The sequence below is a fragment of the Canis lupus genome, chromosome 27 (genome assembly GCF_011100685.1).
Source record: "Canis lupus familiaris isolate Mischka breed German Shepherd chromosome 27, alternate assembly UU_Cfam_GSD_1.0, whole genome shotgun sequence".
Lineage (NCBI taxonomy): Eukaryota > Metazoa > Chordata > Mammalia > Carnivora > Canidae > Canis > Canis lupus.
In genome coordinates this window covers 38816618-38837856 of record NC_049248.1, presented here as the reverse complement: position 1 = coordinate 38837856, position 21239 = coordinate 38816618, and the positions used below count along the sequence as shown (strand labels likewise).

The window sequence follows — 21239 nt, the reverse complement described above, 5'->3', positions numbered from 1 at the left end:
ATCTTCCATTTTGGGGAATGACTTGGTAGATCAAGTCTACCAAGTCTGATTTACCTACAATACAATAAGAAAATAGTTGGATCAACGTAAGTATCCATATTTGGAAGCACTAGCATTGACTGTAGAATGACAGACATATCATCTTGGAACTTAATCTACTTCCTTAGATTTTGCATTTATGAAGCTAAAGGCTGAAAATGATTAAAAAAAAAAAAGTAACTCTTCTTGAGGTGCCTGGGTGGCTCAGTCAGTTAAGCGTCCTACTTTTGTTTTCAGCTGTTGTCGTGATCTCAGGGTTGTGAGACTGAGCCCTCTGTTGGGCTCCATGCCGGGCAGGGAGTCTGCTTGAGATTCTCTCTCTCTCCCTCCATCTGCCCCTGCCATAAACAATGTGTGCGTGCTCTCTGTCTCTGTCTCTCTCAAATAAATAAATAAATCTTTTTTTTTTAAAGTAACTTTCTTGGAAAATAAGTCATCACAAAAAGAATGTAATATAGAAAAGTTAAAGAAACAGAGAAGAAAAGAGATAGAGGACCTAAAGAGAAGTTGAAGTAGGAGCAAAGAAAAGGAAGTGAATGCAGATACAGACACAATATGAAAGTACTAAACATTAGGTAATTTGGTTTCTTAGTCATTACTGTTCTTACCCATCTTCTTCCAATTTGGCTGTATCTAGATCCTATTTCTAAGTACTATTTTGTCCCATAACTAATGTTAGAAATTTTGGTGCAGTCCCGATGAGAACAAGAGGTTATCTTTCCCAGTGTCATTGCAAAATGCCATGATGGTCTGGCTAAGGCATTTTTTTTTTAATTGTTGACTCATGTTGACTTGATCCAGATGGAACTTTGTCTTTGAGGACATCATTAAAGGTAGAAATTTTAAACAAGACGATCAATGATTTTAAAGATGAGCAAGAAAAATTTTAATTCAGTGCACAGGTGTGATCTGAATTTATTTTGAGCCAACAATTACGTACTTTCAAAAGATAACATTTTGGGATATACACTCTTATGAACTTCTCTGTACTATTCAAAAATTATAACCACAGATGGATGGAAGGGTGCTGAAATGGATGAGTTATCACCATACAGTCTCTTTTAGTATATAAAGGAAAATACTTTATTGCAAGTTTCTTATTTTTCATAGAATAGTCACATGGAATTCATGGACTGTATTGTGAGCCAGTGAAAGTGATAAATAGAAGTAATACTACAAGAAAGAATCAAACTACCACGAACTACTATTTAAATCCTTTTGATCTGCCTTTTCATTTGCCTGAGAATAGAGGACCTTAAGAGAAGTTGAAGTAGGAGCAAAGAAAAGGAAGTGAATGCAGATACAGACACAATATGAAATTATTAAACATTACGTAATTTGGTTTCTTAGTCATTACTTTAGGTCCTCTATCTATTTCATTTCATTTTCATTTCTACCTCTATTCATTTAATTTGTCTGAGAATAACAGCAAAAGTCACCAGAGCCAAGCTACCATTCAGTCTCCTCACCATCCTCCAAGTCCCTACCTCCATCTCCATCCCATCTTCCTACCTACATCTCTTCTTTCTCTGCTGATTTCATGATTGTTTTTTTCAGAAGCTTTCAAGAGATCCTTATCACTAAAATTCTGTGCTTCCTAGACTTTTTGGCTTTCACAGTCTGGACTATTCCATTTTATTCTACTTTTTCCCTGAAAGTGTCTGCTGCAGCCAGACTGGTTCTCACTGTTGCCAGAATATGCGTTAGCTCATCTACAGTTTTTCCCCCAGGATGCCCTTCCCATTTCTCTCTACCTGTTGGGATCTCATGTAGACTTTTAAGGCCTTCCTCAAGGTCTATGGACTTCCTCATGCTTTCTTGGATTGCCTCAGCCTCAGGAGACTCTTTATCTCCTGGAGTCCTGGGGAATACTGTGCAATTCTGCTGACATTAACTGTGCTATAGTCTGGGAAGCCAGACATATCTTACCCTTTGCCCCCGCCACCCCCTCCAAGGACCAAGCCTCATATACTTGCTCCTAGTGGCACTTATATGAATTTCTTATATGAAGGATCAGTTAAAGTGTTTGTCATTTTCTTGCTCAGATTTGCTTCATTATTCACTACCTGCATATTTTTCATTTTATTCATTTTTTTAAGTTGGTACATATTCTGGTTCATTACTTCTTTCTATAGTGGTACTGGAACCAAATCAGAACTAAATAAATATGTTGCATTTGCCATGCTTTAAAAATCAAAAGAGCACAGACCCATTACCAAATGAAGAAATATGCAGAACATTAAACTATAGTGTTTTCTGTGTTTTCCTTATGAATGGAAAGTTACAAGAGTTTTGTCAAGACCAGACCATACATTTTTTATCAATCAACATATCTAAACGTATCAAAAATTAAGGGAAGAAAATAGTCAACAAACAAGTTCCTAAGTTATATTAATTCAGCTGACATTTGTCAAATTAATTTTCATAGGTCTATATTTGATTTTTAAGTGTGTATTAGGAAAGTTTGTGATAAGAATTTTGCAATTAGAATAGGCTCAAGAGAAATATAAGACTTTGTAGAAGTCTTTTAAGTGTACATTTTATTTTAATCTAATATTGCTAGTTTATAATTTAGTATACTTGAAGATCTAAATTATGAAGAAATCTAAACAACATTTTAAGAGAGGTAAAAGTATTTAGACATTTATCTCTATCCTTTTTTATATGGAGATCATAGTATGAAATTCACATATTAGAACCCTTTTCTTCTCAGTTGACCAACTATGAAACAGAATTTTATTAGAATACCGCTATTTAATCTTCTAACAATTAGTGCAGGTTTTTGCTTGCTTCATCTGTTAACTTTGCAAAAAGGAAAAAAAATCTTAAATTGGAAACATCACAATAATGGAAGTTGAAAAGGAATATTCTTTAAATTTTTCTGAAATGAAGATTAACATATTTGTTACAATTTTTTTCCTAGGCCATAATACATTTCATCCAATAAAAGACAAATCTACAGAGTAATTTTGAAAAATAAAGAACAAACTAAGAGACAAATACAAGCAAATACACCATATAAAAGTTAATAAACCAAATGGGCACATTTGAAAAGGAAATAAGAAATGGATAACTGGACATTTTACTTAATATTTAATGCCTTGCATTAGCTTAAGAATTTCTTACTCAAAAGAACAATGTTTAGTTGTGTTTTTATGGAAATTGGGAGTTGACTCACCTGTTGTAATCTAGAATTTCTTCTGATTGGTCATCAGCTTGTTCACTCGTGTCATAAATATTTAAAAGGCAAAGAATGTTTAATTCTGGATTGATTTTTAATCTTTTTCTCACCTAACTTTGATAAATATAACTGATATATTTTCACAATAGCATAAATTATATGCCAATACATTTTAACTCTTTCTCTGATGTTTGAAAAGCCAAGTAGATTTCTTTGAAAAGGACAAATTGTTCATTTAGAAATTCTTTAAAAACTCCAAATAGCGTTTTGCTTACTCAGCACAGTGCCTTTGGAATGGTAGCAGTGGCGGATAGAGCCGATGATTTTCAATCTTGCGGTTCCTTGAGGAGTTGGTGCCATTTGTAAGTGTCTGTCATTCCCATAAAATTTCCTCTGAATAAGCCAGCAATCCAAAGAAAAACAACTCTTCTCTTCTATAATTACTATTTTCTATGCATTCTGATTGTAATGTTTCATTAAACAATCTGACTCCATAACTATTGTTATTGTATTATTATAACTTTGCCTTCAGTTCATAAATCTAGAAATGTTAATTTTCCAAAAGCTTTATCAACCAACCTATAGCATCTTGATACAGAAGGATACCAATCAAGAGAAAACTTTCAGTAAGTATTTTGCTGTATAAAAGCCAAAATTCTAAAAACAAATAGAAATTGGTGTAACCGATGTTTAATCCAAATGTACAACAGTAAACTGAGTTAGCTTCTCTCTATTTTTTTTTTAAGAGCTGACGCAAGTTGGACAGAGGGAGGTGTTGGGGCAAGGTGGTGGTGGTGTGATTGGCTTGTCTCATTCACGCCCACTGGTCTTTAAATCATTGTCTAGGTCCCCAAAGGTTCATATAAGTCAACACTGTTACAGGGGTCTGCCATTCCAAACAATTCCAGAAAGATTGCACAGGACTGGATAAATAATTAAGGTAAAGCTCTTTTTACACGAATAGTTGTAGAGTTAAAATAATGCTTCCTTCCTTCTTTTTATGGTGTAGAATGTTTATTTATTATAATTTAAATATTTGAAAATACTACTTACATTTTTTCTCATTAAAAAAAATGAATTCAGTATAATGTCAGACATTGAAATTATTTACCTAGGTCTTGACTGCAGCTTTCTTTTGCAGATAATTTTAGGTTTGAGTATAAAATCAGGACAGGGGATAATAGAAAAGAGAGACATTTAGTAAAAAAAAAAAAAAAAAAAAAGGAAGGTAACAAGTATTTAGTTATTGACATCTCCTGGTTAATCACTGAGTAAAGGGTGGACAAAATTTGTCTTAGAGAAAAATATAAGGTTTTAGAAGTACATTCTCAATGCTGTAACATTAAAGATTGTCTTTATCGTGAAAACAAAAATACTCACAAAAACTAATGAAAGGAGGAACATCCCATTACTGCAGCAGATATGAATAAGCTAAGTGTATGGGCTGCACCATTGTCAAATGAAAAAGAAAAGACTTGTGTCCCCTTGTCTTCTTATGTGTCCATTTTAATGAAGGAGTATTTTTAGAGCAGATTTGCTGGAAGAAACTGGGAAGTTGAAGAGAATATAAACATAGTGTTAGATTTGGAAGGACTAGAATCAATTAGAGCTGTACTCCTCAAATTTATCAGTCAGATGGGGGGTGGAAATTCTCAGTGGATTTTAGTATCGCCATCTCTTGGGTACCTTACAGAGCATATCGTGATGATTTTAACTAAACACCTAGCTGACAGCAAAGAGTGTTTCCTAACTCAGTAAGAAAAATATTTAAACTGATGATATATATCACATTCATGGATAGTTGGCTGAAAGTCTGATTTTTGACATACTAAAGATATTTAGGGGTGTTTTCTAGAAAAGAGTACTATTTGTTCTGTAGTCCAAGATCCTCCAACTGTTCAGATTTATATGTAGATGATGTTTAAAGGTTTTTTTGAAAGTCTTTATTTTTTAATCCTTAAATCAGTAAGGTTTTGAGGACCAAACTCTCGAGTTTTCTATAATTACGTTATACAGGATGCTTTGTGGATTACTAAAGTTCTTGTTTTTAATACATGAGTTACTTTAGAGAAAGTAAAATAATTTATTTAAAAAAAATATTACCTCTGAAGGTGGTCCGTATCTATTATACAGGATGTAGACATTTTAGAAATTGACTGTATCCACAATTTAGGTTCTTAAATAACATGTTTTAATACATGAAGCATGAAGAGTTCACTATGATAATATCCTATGTGGTACATATCTTTCTACATTTCTGGAAACTACTGCTGGGGAAAATAGGAACTGAAATTTATGTGTGAATTTAAGATGTTTAAGATGACTAGAGAATCTAGGTTGCCTTCTAAGAACAGAGCTAGAAATGTTATTTTGCTTATATTTTATATTTACATTTATTTTTTGTTTATATTTATATTTTGTATGTAAAATATAAACAAAATAACATTTTAACATATTCAGATTTAACCTTTATACCTCATCATATGGCTGCTGTAACTCATATGAGCAAGCATTTAATATTCTTAGCAAAAGGAAAAGACCTCAATATAGGGTTATTTCTTTTAACTTTTCTGTTCTCCCTAGATATTATTTCTAATATATTAGAAATATATTATTTCTAAGCTATATCTGAATAAAGGAAATTCTAGAATATTAACACCAGCAATAAGACGTGGTCAGGTAAATACAGTTTTGCTGTCATTGGCAGTATCTTTTCTAAGATGTACCTCAGGCTGAATGATACTGAACGTTTTTACAGAAGCTAATTTCTGTGAAAAATCATGCCACAGACTAACAAACCATCTGACTCTCTGTGTGCAGCTAGAATGGCACCATTGGGGAAATTGTTTAAAAGAATTTAATATAAAGTTGATATAAGATTGACTTCGTCTTTAAAGCTGTGTTTGTTTACCTAAGGCACATTTGGGATGTGGATTTAAGTCAGTTCCTAGGATGCAAAGATCATTTGGCTTTTAGAAGTTGTATGACCAGCTACTTCCCACTTACTCAACCAAAAGGTAAATGACATGGGAGGAGATCTACTATCTGAGCCCAGATTTCAGAGTAGATTCATCAGAAATAGGTTGGCATGAAAGAAAGACAGACTAGGATAGTGGGAAGTGCTCTGCCAATGTCCGCTTCCTTTTCACATTCACTTATCAGTAAAATAAATGTTTGCAGTCACTAGGGAAGGTCATAACTTTTGCCTCTTGACTCAAGGACGGTTTTGCTTTCCAGATTTGAGGTTTTTCTTTGGAGTTGAACCACCTAAGTAAGTTCTGAGATTTCTGAGAATCTCCTATCCTACATTTCTTGGGTACGTCTTCAAAGAATAAGACATCATGTTTAAGAACTAGAATTTGGATATAAATTAGGACATTTAGATAGCTCTTAACGAATATGAAGAAACAAAGCCTTCTAACAGTGATAGTATTCTAAATACCTTTGTTTCAAGTTCTGATTTATCTTCATGCATAAGTGAATCAAAGCAACAGTGCAGATGACCAGTGCATTGAAGGTCTCTTCATATCGCAAAGAAACTTCGCTTCATCGAAGAGCAAAGCTAGACTATACAAACTTCTGTCAAACCAAATTTGCTTTTTCTTTTAGAATAATTTTGGACAATCCTTGTGGAACAAAGCTGTTCTTCCTCCTGGTGGCCAGAGGGAAATATTTCCATTTCACTTAGAAATACTAACCTATAATGGTAATACAAGAATGCATACTTGTATCTATGAAGGGGAGCATATAGAGTGGCCATGGTCGTAGTCGACTATCACACCAGGCACTGTGCCACGTGCTGGGAATCATGTAACGTTTACAAACCCAGCACTTCCCACCTTCGTGAAGCTCTCTACCTAGTAGAAGAGATGGTCATTTATCAAATAATTACACAACTTAAAACCTAAGTACAACGTGTGATAAACATATGAAGGAGAGGAGAACATGGTACGAGAGCATATAACGGATGATCGAGTTTATATGATGGTGGTAGCTGGCCCCCTGGCATTTAAAGATTTTCGGGTTCCTTTTACCTTGGGAGACACCTAGGTTTAAGAATATGGAGAAGATTTTAAAAATATAATAAAATTCTTTTTTAAAAAAAGAATGTGGAGAAGAACATTCCAGGCAGAGAGAACAGTATGTTAATGGGTCCCAAAGTGGCAAGGAAAATTTTAAAAAGCCTAGTTTATCCAGTGAGAAAGGGGAGGTGTGGTTCAATATGGACCTAAAAAGGTGAGTGTGGGTTAGAGTATGTGGACCCTGAAAGCATATTAGGAAATTTGACTTTATTCTAAAAAGTGATGAAAAAAATCATTTTAGGGCCTTCAGCAGATAGTCATTTGGAGTTATTGGTCATGGAGACAGAAGTGAATGAGTTGTTTTTTTTTAAAGATTTTATTTACCTATTCATGAGAGACACAAGAGAGAGGCAGAGATGTAGGCAGAGGGAGAAGCAGGCTCCTCACAGGAAGCCCGATGTGGGACTCGATTCTGGGACTGGGAACACGCCCTGAGCCGAAGGCAGACTCTCAACCGCTAAGCCACCCAGGTGGCCCATTTTTAAATGTTGAAAGGATTGATTGGACTTGGTGATAGACTGGACATAGGTAGGGAGATTCAGGATGGAGAGTGAGAGGTGTCGATACCTATAGCCAGATTCCTCCCACCAGCAATTCGGTTAATGAAGGTGATGGATAGCCATAGAAGAATCTCCGCCTATGAACATTTAATTCTATTATAATGTTACATTTAATATATCATATATATTACATGTAATATATTATTATATTTTTCAATCGAAGTGTATGCCAACATCATTCTTTTCTAGCCTACCCATGCAAAGATTCATCAATTTTTCATTAAGTAGTAGCTGTTTAGAGAAAAAAATGTAAATTATGTTATAATAGAATAGTTCATTCAAAATCTGTTTTTCTCTACCAAACAGTTCATTGGGTGCAGGGATTCTATCTTTTTGTCTTTTTAAAAATATTTTATTTATTTATTTATTTATTTATTTATTTATTTATTTATTTATTTATTCAGAGAGAGAGAGTGCGAGTGCGGGGAGGGGCAGAGGGACAGAGAGAGAGAATCTCAAGGAAACTTCATGCTGAGCGCCAAGGCTGATGTGGGCCTTGATCTGATAATCCTGAGATCATGACCTGAACCAAAACCAAGAGTCAGTTGCTGAACTGACTGAGCCACCCAGGTGCCCCGTGGGATTGTCTTAGTCATGCTCCATATTTTATAATTTTTGCCTCCTATTTCATTTTCAGTATTTGTTGAATGAATAAATACCAGTATAAAATATTCCCACGCTTAAGTATAATCGTGCTAATAAATTTTAATAGTTATGATACAGTCTGAATGTCTCAAGGTATGTATGTACTTTGTGCTGTAGGCAAATGGTACAGAATATCTAGTTTCTCATAATATTCTAATTCCTTTTAAATTTTGCTTATGGCTATTGTTTCCTTAAAATAGGTCAATAATGGAATCTTCAGAGCTAAAGATATAAGCTATGAAATGTGTTCCAACTTTTACGCGAAGATGCCCCTTGGCCAGGGCCAACATTAGGATTTGGGGCTGAAATCTTAAACACTGTTTTATACTTCATGGGCTATATCATGTCATCTTCCAAAGAGAATGTAATGTTTTATATCTGGCATAAACAGCATAAGATTAGGTCCCAATTTCCTTATTTGAGAAGTGTACCCACCTTGCTTACATTTTTTGTGAGTTTTGAGAATTGTAAAGTCCTCTTTTATAAAAGTTGTATATATGCATATAAAATACTATATGGCTTGCATGCAGATAAAGACAGCAATTAAATTCTAATTATTAAAAGAAAGAAGGGGGGGTGTCTGGGTGGCTCAGTCTGTTAAGTGTCTGCCTTTGCCTCAGGCCATTATCCCAGAGTCCTGGGATCAAGCCCCTAGTTGGGCTCTGCACTCAGCAGGGAGTCTGCTTCTCCTTCTCCCTCTCCCTCTGCCCCTCCCTAACCTCTCTATGCTCTCTTGCTCTCTCTCAAGTAAATAAATAAAATCTTTAAAAATAAATAAATAAAAATTTTAAAAAGAAGAGGAATTTAAATTTACTACTACATACCAAACTATGAAATGCATAATATCATTTAAATCCCTGGGAGCCTGGGGTGGCTCAGTCAGTTAAGCATCTGACTGTGGCTCAGGTCATGATCTCAGGGTCCAGGGCTCGAACCCCACATTGGGCTTTATGCTCCGTGGAGAATCTGCTTGTCCTTCTCTTTCTTCCTCTGCCCCTACTTCCCCACCCCACTTGTGTGTTCTCTGTCTCTCTCTCTTGCAAATAAATGAAATGGTTTTTAAAAATATATCATTTAAATCCTTGAATGCTGCCTTGTAGTAAATGGTATTACCCTCATTTTACATATGGTAAGACAAAAAAGTCAGATTTATACCCAGTTATATTTATCACCAGAGCCAGAGTTTCTGTTCCCTGTAGGCTTTAGTTCTCTGTGGTGGAGACAGCAGAACAGAGGTGGCATAGCAGAGAGGCCAATTTACCTCTCTGTGCCTCCATGACTTCATCTGTAAAATGGGAATAGAACCAAAATAGTACCTATCTCAGAGGACTGCTGTGAGGATTAAATGAGTTAACAGATGTGAAGCTCTGTAACAGTATCTGGCAGGTAGGTACGTAGTGAGCACCACCATATTGGCTATATTTTTCAATACCAGGTTAGCATGCCTTAATATGAATGAGATCAGTGAGGCTCCTTTGAATAAGTATGAAGTGAAATGGTATTTAACTGAAGCCCCCAGGCCTACTGCCATGTATATTCCTGTAACCCTCTAGAGGGGTTAATAAACTAAAGCATGGAATGCAGAGCATTCCAGGCACCATGGCTCAGGTGTGCAAATGGCCTGAGGCAGTAGAACCTGGAGAGTTCCTGAAATTACAAGAGAGCTAATATAGCTAGAACATTGAGGTAGAGTGGAGAGGAGACCAGAAAAGAGGGTGAGCCATGCAGAACTGCATGGACATGTTGAGAACTTAGACTTTCTCCTAAAAACAAGGGAAAGACATGAAAGGGTCTAAGCAAATAAATATGATCTAAATTTTGTTTTCAAAGGATCATTCTGAAAAATAAAATAAAATTTTAAAAGGATCATTCTGGCTGTTGTGTGAAGAGTGAATTGTGGGGGACAGGAGGCAACAGTTGACAGGGCAAGAAAAATGATGGTAGCTTGGACAAGAGTGCTGGTGGCAGAAATGGAAGATAGTAGATTAACGAGAATATACTTTGATTACTCATAAAATTCAACCTGACTTTGTAAAGGACTGGATATGGGGGTAAGAAAAGAAAATTTATAATAGAAGATTCATGCTTCTCAGATGGTAACAATATTGTTTGGATAGGAAACATTGGAAGAAGAAGAAACTGTTACAAATTGGATTTTGGACATGTTAAATTTAAGATATGCAAGCATATACATCAGTTAGGACACTGGACATATGCAGCTGAGGCTCAGAGAAGCCTGGGCCAAAGATGGAACTTGTGATATAAAGCCTTGGGAGTAGATGGGAAGAATGGGGGATTGGGACCTAGTGTTGAGGAATTCAAGCAATGAAGCATTAAACAAAATAGTACTTTTTAAAAAATATTTTATTTATTTGGACATTGCAGTCTGTTTGGGCTGCCATCTTTGCTCAGAGGATAAGGCTATGACTTAGTCTGTAAAGAAAGCCCAACTTTACAAAAGGCATTAGGGCCTCCACAGCAGACAAAGAGGGGATTACAAGCAGGAACAGAAGCTCCACCCAAGAGGAAAATCCGTGACAGCATTTTGCTCCTATAGAAACCTCTCTGAAAGTGCCAGCTGCCATCTGGGAGTTGGGTTCTCCAGGATGCTCCACACATAGACATCTGCAGAGAAGCCACTTACAGAACCTACAAGGGAGCAACCCATTAATGAAGTGGGCCTGCAAGATTTAAGAGAATCCCCAAGTACTACCTAAGTTAACCAACATACTCTTCATTCATAAAGATGAACAGAAAACCTAGAATCCCTAAGAACTTAAGGAAAACCAGGAAGCATGAGAAGCACCAAGATGAACAAACAGAATTAACTCCAGAAAAAAAAAAAAAAAAAAAACTAATTTACAGAACAAAAGGAGCTTTTGAAAACTTCTAGTCAATGTCCTTGGGAAGAGTTGAGAAAATATTGCATCTGTAAAATAGAAAGGTTAAGATGAAAAAAGAGGAAGATTAAGACCAAGTTATTACAAATTAAAAACATGATGGTGAAAAGCAATTAGTAGACACATTGAAAAATAAAATAGATCTAGCTTAAAAGTAAACCATGCTATACATGGACTATGACTCAGCCATAAAAAAAATGAAATCGGGACGCCCAGGTGGCTCAGTGATTGGGCAGCTGCCTTCAGCTCAGGGCATGATCCTGGAGTCTTGGGATTGAGTCCCACATCAGGTTCCCCACAGGGAGCCTGCTTCTCCCTCTGCCTGTGTCTCTGCCTCTCTCTCTCTCTCTCTCTGTCATAAATAAATAAATAAATAAATAAATAAATAAATAAATAAATAAATAAAATTGTGCCATTTGCAACGACATGGATGAAGCTAGATAATATATTCTGCTAAATGAAATACATGAAATACATCAGTTAGAGAAAGACATATATCATGTCATTTTACTCGTGTGGAATTTAAGAAACAAAACAAATGAGCAAAGGGGGAGAAAAGAGAAAGAAGCAAAACAAGAAACAGACTCTTAATGATAGAGAACAAACTGGTGGTTTCCAAAGGGAAGGTGGAAGGGGTCTGGGGGAAACAGGTGATGGCGATGAAGGAGGGCTTGTCATGATGAGCACCAGCTGATGTACGCAAGCGCTGAATCACTATACTGTACACCTGAAGCTAGTATTTTACTATATGTTAACACCCTGGCACTTAAATAAAAATAAAAAAAAACAAAGTAAACTATGTTTTTCTACTCTACTCAATACTTTTTCAAAGTTTGAGGGCAAAGTAAATTTTTTTTTTCCAACATGAAATAACTCAGAAATTCTGTTTACAAACATGGACACATTGTATGAAAGGAGTCATTCAAGGTGGATTCCAGCACAATGCAAAATGAATTGAAGGAAAGTAGATGCAATGATGTTCAGAAGACATTGGCAGCTGAGTGAGACCCAGAGCGTGGAGGAGAAAACCATTTAGAAAGTAAAAATATGGAAAATTCCCTTGCAAAGTTTTCCTAACAGAGGACTTCTCTATCATTTATTATGTAGTCAAATATACCACGTGACTTTTGGAGCATATCATTTACACAATCGTAACATTGTAAATGTTGATAGTTGTCTTTAAGCGTTCAAAAACAATTGATAGAAAATTATGAGAGATGTCATTGTTTTACAGAATAGTATGAAAGTATCATGCATGTTAACATTGTAGAAGTATTTCATTAACTAAAACGATTAGGAGCTGTGAGAAGGACAGTTGGGACTTATGCTAATTTCCTCATACAGATCTAGAATTGATAAACCATGTCAGAGAAGTTTTAGTGAATAGTTTAAATTTAGAAAAACTAACTTTAGGGACGCCTAGGTGGCTCTGTGGTTGAGTGTCTGCCTTTGACTTAGGGCCTGATCTTAGGATCCAGGATCGAGTCCCACATCGGGCTCCTTGCATGGAGCCTGCTTCTCCCTCTGCCTGTGTCTCTGCCTCTCTCTGTGTGTCTCTCATGAATAAATAAATAAATCTTTAAAAAACAAAAACAAAAACAAAAATAAAAGGAAAGAAAGAAAGAAAAACTAACTTTAAATAAAGAACTACAAATAGAAACAGTAATTGATAGTTCCTGCTCTTAGGTGAAACTGGTCTGTGTGATGGTAAGAGAAATGTTACTCATTTAATACAAGTTTTTATTTTTTTCTTTAACCATATGCTTATTTTCTATCCTCTCTGTTGGTTTTTATAGTTTTTCTCTTTATCTTTGATGTTATATATATAGTACCTCGTATCAATGAATTTATTCCTCGTATTAATGGAGTACTATGTGCTTTTTTTTTTTTTTTTTTAATCCTGAGAGCTACTATCTTTTTTTGGTTCTGGACAATTCTCTGCCATTATTTCTTTCTATTTTGCTTCTCCCTGGCCTCGTACTTTCTTCATATTAGGAGGCCTAGTAGAGTATGCTAAGCTTCTTATTCTTGCTCTCCCCATTCCCACATCTCTTAACTTCATATTTGTCTTTCTTTACCTATTTGTGATATAATTTGAGTGATTTCCATAGATCTTTCAGTTTCATGACTCTCCCTTCAGCTGAGTACTCTTTATTTCAATGACTACTTTTTTTTAGTATTTAGAATTCCTTTTTTGACTCTTTTTCAAACCAGCCCGATCTTCTTTTACACTCTTCTTATTTTATGGATGTTATTTCTTATATCAAATTTCCTATTAGTTTTTATTATATAGTTTTAAAGTCACTATTAGTTTGCTTTGGTTCTTGTTACTCAGGTATGCATCTTATTTCTTACGCTTACTGACACTCACCCTGAGTTTCCATGTGTGTTTTGTGTCTTTTGTAATTCGGGGCTGTGACCTCATCAAGTGTGAGTTGCCTTCTGCAGATTTGCTGTCAGGGCACCGGATTGGGTAGGCATTCCCACGTGGTTGTTTTAGATTTGCCAGAGGATTTGTGGATTTCATTTCTAGAGCAATTTTCATGTCGGTTTCTGTGCTCAGGATTTTCTTACCAAATGGGTAGTGCATATTCCAGAACCACACCTTCCAAGAGTGATAGTATTACTCCCACTATAACACTTCAACAAGAATTGACCAATTCTGGTAGTAAAATTTGAGAAGAAATTGTATCAACCACCCATTATGGAGTCATAGCTTTTTTTTTTTTTTTTTTTTTAATCACAATGTCAGTCCACCCCTTTCCATGTTACAGTTGAGGAAAATGAGTTAAAAAAAAAAAGAAAAGTTAACTTGTATTGGGATCCAATGAATTAAAAGCCTAACAGAACCTAAAAATTGAGCCTCTTTGTTGTTAAAATGAATTTTAATTTTATATGGATGGTGACAGATGCTGGTTCAAAGATAAACCTGGACTACCTTTTGTTATATTCTTAACTTTGGTTTCATGATCCAAGTGCCTGGAAAGCAGTTCCCCTAGCAAGAGCCTCCCCTGTGTTGCATGTTATCAGGTATTCTGGTGATGTGAAATCTTTCATACCCAATTAGCAAATTCAAGCAGTAATTGTTACTTCTAGTAGAGATACTGTTAGATTCTGCTTTGCCAGGTCTTTGTCAACAGTTTTACTTTCATCTTCCCTTCTTTTAAAATCAGGCAATTTGCTTACAAATAGGAAACCTTTTTGCAAATCACTTCTAGGTCTTTTTCTTTCTTTTTCTTCCCACAATGTCTAGCAAAGCACCTGCCATGTTCAGATACATAGGCACTTTATAAATATCTGCTGATTCAGCAATTTGTTAGTGACTTTCTTTCTCTTTGATTTTTCATTTTTGTATTGGGTAAAGGAAACATGCCAGACATAAATTTTTATAGGACATTTTCAGGAGCTTACTTTCTTTCCATGTTTCTATAGAGACCATATGCAAAGTATGTGATTCATATTCATTTATCTAATTTAAAGAAAATTATGATTTATTTCATATTCTGCTTCCAGAAAAGAGTGTTCTGAACATCACCCTGACGTCGAAGAACCTGAAGCTGAAGGAGCTTGTGTGTGGACAAGAGGCCCTGGCAGCTCAAATGGATCCTATGGAGCTGAGAAATGTCAACATCGAACCAGATGAGGAGGAGAGTGTCAGTGGAGAAAGTGCTCAAGATAGCTACACCGGGATGGGAAACTTAGAAAAGGCAGCAATGAGCAGGTATGGGATTAAAAATGACCAGGTTCCATGGAAAAATGTCAGGTTTATGGATGTGTAAAACAAGGGTTTTGTCAGGAAGAATTGGATTCATTACTTACTTGCGAGATAACAATGGCATCGATGCTCACACATCAACTCTCTGATCCTAAAGTTCATTATTATATCATTACTATATGTCAGTCTGATTTAGATTGTGTGTGACTAATTTAGAATTGAGGTTACAATGTTCTTGTCCCCATTAATACAGAACATTTTAAGTTATATTAGCTAATCATTTCTTTTACCTTTTGGACTATATTCCCTCCGACTCCTCTTCCTTTGACTGCCCTGTAAATGTTGCTGCATCTCCAGAATTCTGTAGGGATTCCTTGGTCACTAAAAGTGACCAGTGACCAAGCTCATTCACAACTATCAGGGTTTCACTCACTGAACGTGTGCCACATCTTCAGCCTGTTAGACTTCTCAACTTCGTTTCAGAGCACTAAATCCAACTGTCAACTGCACATCTTTACAGGGTGACTCATGTGTCTGAATTGCCTTATTTATAAAGTCAAACTTGTGGTGTCTAATATTGAACTCTGATATTTCTCTTCAAAATCTACTCCTCCTCCAGTACTTGCCACCATGGTGGAAATCACCACTATCCTGTAGCAAGTCAGTGAAAAGACCCTGACTGTCAATCTTGAATCATCCCTTCCCCCAACTACACATCCAGTGTTCGATTATATCTAGTTGGTTCTACCTCTTTAATGTTAAAAATCCACCCTCTTCTCTGTACCCATTCTACTGCCATCTTTCTTTAGGAGCATATCATCTGTCACCTATCTATTAAAACAGCCCTTCCTGTCCTTGGTCTTCCTATCTTACATTTTGCTCTCCTCCAACTAGCTCTTCCCATCCCTGAAAAAGTAATCATTTACAATTGCAAAGTGACTCGGATTCTCCTTTGGTAAAAGGTGGTTCCCTATTAGCTGTAAGACAAAAATGGGGCTATACATTGCTTGGCATATAAGGCCTTTCATGATCTGTCCCTGACCTGGCTCTCCTGTCCATCTCTTGCTCTGCTCCCTTTTTGTAGGAAAGCCTTGTTGAGCCACTCCCAGCTCCCTGTACCTTCACTCATTCAGCTCCATCTGCCTAGAATGCCCTCTTCTTGTGTCACCCACTCACCTTCCCCTTTCTCTATTGATACCATTCATCCTCCAAAACACGGATCAAAATCAGAACTCCCATGAAGCCCTCCCTTGAGTAGAAATGACCATTTCCTTCTTTGTGTGTCCTCTCTCAATCTTTATTCCACTACCAACAGGGTAATGGCATCTGTGGCCCCAGCACGTATCACACTGCCTGGAACATAGTAGGTGCACATAGTCATTTGATAAAGTAAATTAATTTCTCATGAAATGGCATAGAACACAGATGATGGCATAAAACATAGAACACATAAGACACTGAGATGGAATTTTTTTACTAAAGCTAGACCTGAAGTAGAGAATATTACCCTCAGACAAGGACATCTCATTTCATTTCACATCATCCAGGAAAGATCATCAGGAGGAGCACTATTCTTCCTCCACGGAGCCAGTGCAGTTGACTTCCGTGCTGTTGGACTAGAGAGACAATGGAGATGTAGATCGTGGTATTTTCTAGGTTGAGCAACTCTCGAGAGGGCACAGTGAGGCAGAACACAGGGCTTTGGAATCTACAGAGTGGTTGCCTGAGTTTGGAGAAGATACTTATCTTCTGTGAGCCTCGGTGAAAAATGTGGAATGACAAACTAGCACCTACTTTTCTGAGGATTACATGAATGCCTGAAAGAGAGCTGATACCCAGTAAACTCTGGTTCTTTTACCTCCACTTTGTTACTGGGGTAAAATGACCAACTCTGAGGGCTCTTGTTTCCGAGACGGCTGCACACAGATATGAACTCCTGCAGAGGTGGCCAGGCTGAAGGGGACGCCATCTCGAGAACAGTCCTACAGGGTCATTCAACTTGGTCCTCTTAAAGCCGCAACAGAAAGATAGGAATGCTTTTGTTAAGATTCGTACAATGTGTTCTGGACGGCTTACAGTGATTGAGCTTTTAACTCCTGACTCAAACACAGGTCATCTTTTTGCAATCTTATAATCATTTTTAAAAGATGGGTTTTGCTTATGTTTGGTTTGGATTGATGCCTTAAGTATAAATTTCTAGGAAATTGAACATAATTCACTCATTTGGAGTCATTATACTTATATTTTCAATACATGCTGGGTTTGGTATCAAAACATTTAAGACATTCAAAACATGTCTCATACATTTTATCCAGTCTTCTCATGTTGTAGAATTCATCTCATGCCAAAATAAAAACATGTGAATGCCTCGAGAGAGAATTTATTTACTTTCACATTTTAAATTTTAAAAACTACTCATGGACTAAAGGATTCTAATTTATTGATTGAGATTTTTTAAAAAAAAATAGACTGTTGGCCTTCCAGAGTTTAAAATCCAGATGACACTTTTGTTTTATAGTCCTTAGGCCTGTTTTAGGCTCCATTTCATCTCTTTGTCTATTTCCAACTATGAACATTATGTACCAGTCTCCACACAGCAAGTATATTAACTACAGACCATTAAAATAAAGCACAAAAAGGGAGCAGAGGGTGATAGGGGTTAGTACAGGAATGGAAGAAAGCATCAGAGGGCATTATGCTTCCTAGGAGGAAGAGGGGAACGCCAGGAAATGTTCCCAACTTGTACACAGTGAACATCTAGAAAAGCAAATAAAGCCTAGTAATTTTGTCTGCTGGTTCTACCTACACTTTAAAAATTGTTCTGTACTCTCCCAAAGTAACCTTGTTATCCCTCTTTCTCACAAGATATTTTCAGGATTAGCTGCTGTTATAAAGGATAATTTGTACAGATCTCCTATAATTACTAGTCAAGCATTTTAGAAATGTGGTTCTACTAGATCCATATCCTCAAAACCCCTGGCTTATAACCACAGGACCCATGTATTGTATGACGCTGTGCAGTGTCCAGCCTCTGCCCAAGTAGGCGACAGTCACAATGTTTGCAGATAGTGACAGTGTAATGTCCTGTTTCCTTCCCAGCTCCTCTACCAATTCATAGGTTTCTTTAATGTTTTTCTTAGTTTCTCATTATCTAAACAACCCAAGTATATTTTCAGAGTAGTTAAAATCTACACACTCACAAAAACAACCAAACACAACACAGAGCTGCCATTGAACTACATTCCAGCAAGGGATATGTGATTAAGCAAGTAGTGTCAAGAAAAGAAGAAAACATGAGCTATGGGGTCTTGCCTGGGACTGCACGGTGCCATGGAAGACCCTAGACTTGGGCATGCTACTTCGTCCTTCTGAGCCCGGGTCACCTCATCTTTAGAGTAGGGGCATGAACATTCCTCTCCTCGGGATATTTGAGCATCAAATGAGATGGGGATCACATGCCTAGGCACTTAGTATTTATTGATTAATACAATCATCTGATCATGGTGCAGTAGTATTGAGAAACCTCAATCGCCACTTTGTACCTTTTCTTTTGGAGGGCCCAAGATGAAAACAGAATTAGCTGTAATTATTCTCGTTTTTGCATAGTTCATGAGGGAAAGAAGAAATGTGGCTTAAAAAAATGTTTTCTTCCTTCACAACTTTTTTTCTCCTTCCCAAAGGATATTCATAAATGGAGCTCAATTGTTGGTCTGGAAGGAGCACTGGTGTGAAGGAAGAGAAGAAAGGAAAAAAAAAACAGTTTCAAATGCCTTGATTTTCCTCCTTGATTCGGTTACGTGGATCACCTGAAACATAAATATAATTCAGAGCATTTACTTCGATGTTTTTGCTTTATTTTCTTTTTTGTATGTGCATCCAGTCAATTTACTAATGAAGATGCTGAAAGTCAGAAATTCCTGACAAATGGATTTTTAGGGGAAAAGAAGCTGGCAGATTATGATGATGAACATGTAAGTGAATCTCTGCTTTCGGGTAGTAAACAGGACTTGAGGGTGCTTGATCTACCTAGTCTCTGTGGGAAAACAATGTGACTGAAATTTTCCAAGCCTTGATCAGCACATTCTCTGTTTATTCAGGCCCTTACTGGAATAAGGACTTGTTTTTCCTGTTCGCCATATGGCTACATAAATCATTTATGAAATTCATTTGTTTTTTGGAGAAATCATTCTAACCCAAATGTAATCTGCAATCAGACATGCTTTCCCTTCTTTACGTTATTCAACCTGTCTTTTCTATTTTTTTCCTGAGACCCCTTGCTGAAACCAAGCATTCCTTTGAAAATTATATACTTTTATTGAACTAACAGCTTTTATTCGTTGTGATTTTATCTTATTCTTTGATTTTGAGCTGTAACCTCCTCCAGTAAAGATAATAGTAGAATAAGAATAATTTGGAAAAGGTTCATCCTTTGGCAAATATTTGCTTAAAATGTGCCCTTTTTTTTCTTTAAGCACCCTGGAACCACCTCCTTTGGAATGTCTTCATTCAACCTGAGTAATGCCATCATGGGCAGTGGAATCTTGGGCCTGTCCTATGCCATGGCCAACACGGGGATCATACTTTTTATGTAAGCATATCTGCTTCAACGCCCATGCACACCTGGTGTTCTTTCAATTAACCATCTCTATTAACAATCTCAAGTTTGATCTTTGTGAACAAGAATGATCTGAGAAAGTATTAGCATATTCTCTGGCTTATAGACAGCAATCCGAGGACTAATCAGTAGACTAATCCTGGTGCTTGTTCAACCAACTGTCCCCACCAAATGGCAGAAAGGATATGTGGTCAACCACCCAAAGTACTGGAGCAGCCCTACCAGTTCACAGAAATCATTTTACAGGGTGATTCACCGTAAAAAGATCTTTCCCAGAAGCAGATCCAACTGTATCACACTGTGAGGAAAAGGATCCCATCCCAAGTCAAGCATACAGAGTCCTGTGTGCTCTGGTTCCATCTTGGGCCCCATCCCCTACACCCTCTAGATGCTTGATACAATGGGCACACTGGCCTTCTCTCCATCACAGAAGGTGCCTTATTCCCTGCTCATCACAGAGCCTTTACACGTGGTCCTAGAATTCTTTTTCCTTTCTTCTTCATCTAGTTAGTTAACTCCTCATAGCAAGCTTATCATCACCTAAGTTATGCCTTCGCTGACCTCCATGACTGGCACAAACACCTCATTAGACACTCCCCACAATTCTAATATTTTAGGGTAGTTGTCCAGTTTGGTTAGTATGCATCTCCCTTGCTAGACTGTAATCTCCAGAGGACTGAGCCCATGTCTGTTTTGACTCACTGTATGTCTGTATCCCCAAGACCTAGTATAGTGCTTGGCACAGAAATATTTGCAGAGTGGCCAATGTTTATTCCTAAACCTAGGTACTTGGTCAAATGTTGCCTAAGGGCAGCAGCATCCCATAGCTGACCTGGAGGGTAGATGTCATCGTCTATGACAGACAGCCACAGATGTTTGTGTGCATTATGTACAGCCTGGTATTTTCCAAGACACAGTTGGCAGTAGTGGAATTCTTCACAGGAATACAGTCTAATATTAGTCAGGCATCAGTGTGAATGCAGATTGCCATCCCTAATGCAATGCTGGTGCATTAAATAACTGTCTAAGAATGCAATGCTTATGTTATAAATATATGCTATTTATGTTTTGAACATCATTTATGATTAGATAATCACACAGCTATTTGAGGGATAAGAATCAGGCAGGACTATAAATATTTATATCGTGTTAGTGCTCTGATCTGTTGTAGGTATAATATTTTTTAGCAGAATGGATTTTTATATCAACCACTTTTTTAGGTCATGTTTGAAATAAGGTAGTTTTTTCATTCTTTGATTCTTAATGGCTTAGGGATATATTCATACACACAGTTGTGTACTTTTGTAATATGCACTAAGACAGACTGTCTTCTCCTTATTAATTATACAAACCATTACAATTAGGGTAATACCATCGATCACTGATGAATAGAAGTAAGAGGCTCTTACCCCCATCCTAGGGCCACAAGATTATTTTCATGGGAGGAAAATATTCCACTTTTAAAACCGAGGGCCTCATTTCAGGCCTAAACATTTAAGGGA

General features: G+C 36.8%; 1 protein-coding gene across 3 annotated transcripts in view; it reads left to right on the top strand.

Moving 5' to 3' along the window:
* The window catches only part of SLC38A4 (solute carrier family 38 member 4), an 84115-nt gene that overhangs the window by 40000 nt on the left and 22876 nt on the right, over window positions 1–21239 (top strand). For 2 of the 3 annotated variants that reach the window (XM_038577439.1, XM_038577440.1), the window contains 3 exons: window positions 14921–15128; window positions 19003–19093; window positions 19595–19710. In XM_038577439.1, coding sequence (XP_038433367.1) covers window positions 15007–15128; window positions 19003–19093; window positions 19595–19710 — 329 coding nt within the window. In that variant the 5' untranslated portion in view covers window positions 14921–15006. Of the gene's footprint in view, window positions 1–4064; window positions 4161–14920; window positions 15129–19002; window positions 19094–19594; window positions 19711–21239 lie in introns of those variants that run through there. The other variant, XM_038577438.1, reaches the window with a different exon arrangement.